The 2499-nt window shown below is 44.1% G+C and overlaps 1 protein-coding gene across 1 annotated transcript; it reads right to left on the reverse strand.

The window, feature by feature from the left end:
* Positions 1 to 1467: 1467 nt before the first annotated feature.
* LOC131659428 (protein MAIN-LIKE 1-like) lies at positions 1468 to 2214 on the reverse strand. Its single transcript, XM_058928619.1, has 2 exons — positions 1981 to 2214; positions 1468 to 1851 (listed from the first exon to the last, which is right to left on the reverse strand). The coding sequence occupies exons 1-2, from the start codon at positions 2212 to 2214 to the stop codon at positions 1468 to 1470; spliced, it is 618 nt and encodes a 205-aa protein (XP_058784602.1).
* Between the last annotated feature and the right edge of the window lie 285 nt (positions 2215 to 2499).

Here is a 2499-nt window from a genome sequence, read left to right on the forward strand (position 1 = left end):
ATATAACACTAGCGAAAGTTAGAGATAAAACATAAGACAAAACTTGTAAAAGTGCGAGAATCCTAAAGTGCAGAAAAGTTAAATATTTCGAAGATAAACGACATGAAAATAAAGACTGCGAGAATGTAAATGACAGAAAATAAAAGAAAGCATAATAATATCGAAAGATACTTGAATAAAGGAAAATACACATGTATTTAAATTGGTGTTGGTGTCATACGTACATTTCTCAGCGAACTCTTTCTCTTAACACTTGATACTTGAGCAATATGTGAGTGATTTGTACAAAATGAACACCCGGAATCCTAACATTAAGACCCTTATTTATACTAATTTCGACCCTAACGGTCCTAGACTAATCTAATGCCATGTTGCCTATAGAAAATCCAGGGATGCCATCTGTCTTCGTGCGGTTACATAAACTGTTTCGAAATTCAAATCATCCCGCCTGAATCCTCCTTCGACGCGTGGCAACATAATTACAATCGAGAACGCCACGAAAACACGCTAAGCTTCAGTACTTCGCATATTTCACAAAAACGTCTAAGTCCCAAAGACTATTCTTCTCAAATTTAGCTTCGGTGCTCACTATCTTTGTCTCAACTTAAACATCATTCTCGAAGCATGGCCATCAGTAGCCATTCCCTACCTTCAAAGATGGTCATCAGTAACCACCTCCTTCGAATTTCAGACCTTCGAAGGACATTTCTTCCTAAACGAAATCTTCAGCTAACACGGTGTCAGGAGCAGCCTCAAACGGACACCTCCGTATCATCTGCACACGTCCAAAATGTCTCATGCACTGCTCGGACAGATAACTGATCATGATGTTGGTCCCACATCCCAACCATCCAGAATATAATGCGACGCGGTCGAATGAGACAACATTCCGTAATCAATGAAAGGCGTCCAATGGATGTCATCATGAACAGTGTGGTCGAGGTACACGCGATACAGGCCCACCTTGTTATTCCCCCTCTGGAGGACGTATCATGCGGCCTGAGGCATGGCGTCATCGTACGCAGGATCAATGTCGTAGCCGAGAATGCGGTGGAAGTATGAGATGATCCATCTCTGAAACACAAATACGATAATATGTTAAAAAGTATGAACCATAATTAAATGTGAAGTAATTAAAAAGAAACGTATCGTAAGGAGTGTGCAAGATCTAGTCAACTGTCTGGTCCTCTAGTTGGAGGCTTCATTCAGCTTCTGGTATAGGTATACCAGAATGGTGGCCCCCAAGTTCCGCTCGTGAATTGTAGTCAAATCAATAAAGTATCGGAGATAAGTCATGTTGACGTAGGTTGCACTTTTGTCCACAAAGAGTGTAGTGCCTACCAAGAACATGAACCAACACCGCAGAGCGCAACCACGGTGATACTCAACAAAAAGCCCATCACCCTACGACTCAGACTCTGCTTCCGCCACCAAGTAGTTCTCATAAAGCTCTTTCAAGATGGAGAATCAGATATGCGCCCCACTCATCGCTTTGCACTCATAATCCGCCATGTTTGGGTCCATACCCAGATAGTCCACCATCCACTCTATGGCCTCAATCCTCTGTATCCCAGAATGGTCAAGTAACCTCCCTCTGATTGGCAGGTGAAGCAGACAGGCCATGTCGTGTAGGGTGATCGTCAACTCCCCAAGAGGAAAGTGGAAAGACGTCTCCTTATGCCACCGTTCGACAAAAGCCCACTCCATGTTGTGGCTGATTGTACTATATCTGGTCATGCATAACCCGCCAAGCCCGCTCCCAGCTACAACGTCATTAAAGCATTGAGCCTGTGGTTGAAGCAGATCAAATATTTTCCAAGCATGGTTCACGGATTTTATGGTCGCCTGTTCCTGTCACAATAAAAACAAAAACAAGAAAACATTGTTAGTTAGACCGTTAGGAGAATGTGGAATAAAAACCTAAATAAAAAACGGTTAAATTGTAAAGTGTAATTAAAAAACTACCTTTCCCTCCCAAACACGTCGAGCGACGTGGTCATGGTAGTAAATCAACACAGATGTGTCTACAGGCCCTCCCGGGTAGCCCTCCTCCTCCGCATCATCCTCGTCGTGCTCAGGGTGAACATCGGGTATCTCCTCCTCCTCAACTGCCACCGCCTCCTCATCCGTACGTACCTCATCCTCACGGGAAGAAAATGCCCGAGCCAGCCGACTCCTCGATCCAGATGAGGAATCTGCAGGCGCCTCATCCATTTGGACGGGTACTCGTACTCAACCCTGTCTCCATGTCGCTGCTAACTGTGCAGCCCGCTTGCGTCGAGCCGGTGCCGTCTGGGTCTCCCTACCATGTCTAAGTTGTGCATGGTCTCCTGACATTTTCTTGAAAAAATTGAAACCGGTAAGACGTTGAAACAATTTATAAAATAAAAGAAAAACAATTCAGACTACATTTCGGAAGTGCATTTTCGAAACTGGTCAGAGGTGTTTTCGGAAATGCACTTCTGAAAATACTTGCGATCCTCAATTTATGCAGAAACC

This window comes from Vicia villosa, linkage group LG3 (genome assembly GCF_029867415.1).
Source record: "Vicia villosa cultivar HV-30 ecotype Madison, WI linkage group LG3, Vvil1.0, whole genome shotgun sequence".
NCBI lineage: Eukaryota > Viridiplantae > Streptophyta > Magnoliopsida > Fabales > Fabaceae > Vicia > Vicia villosa.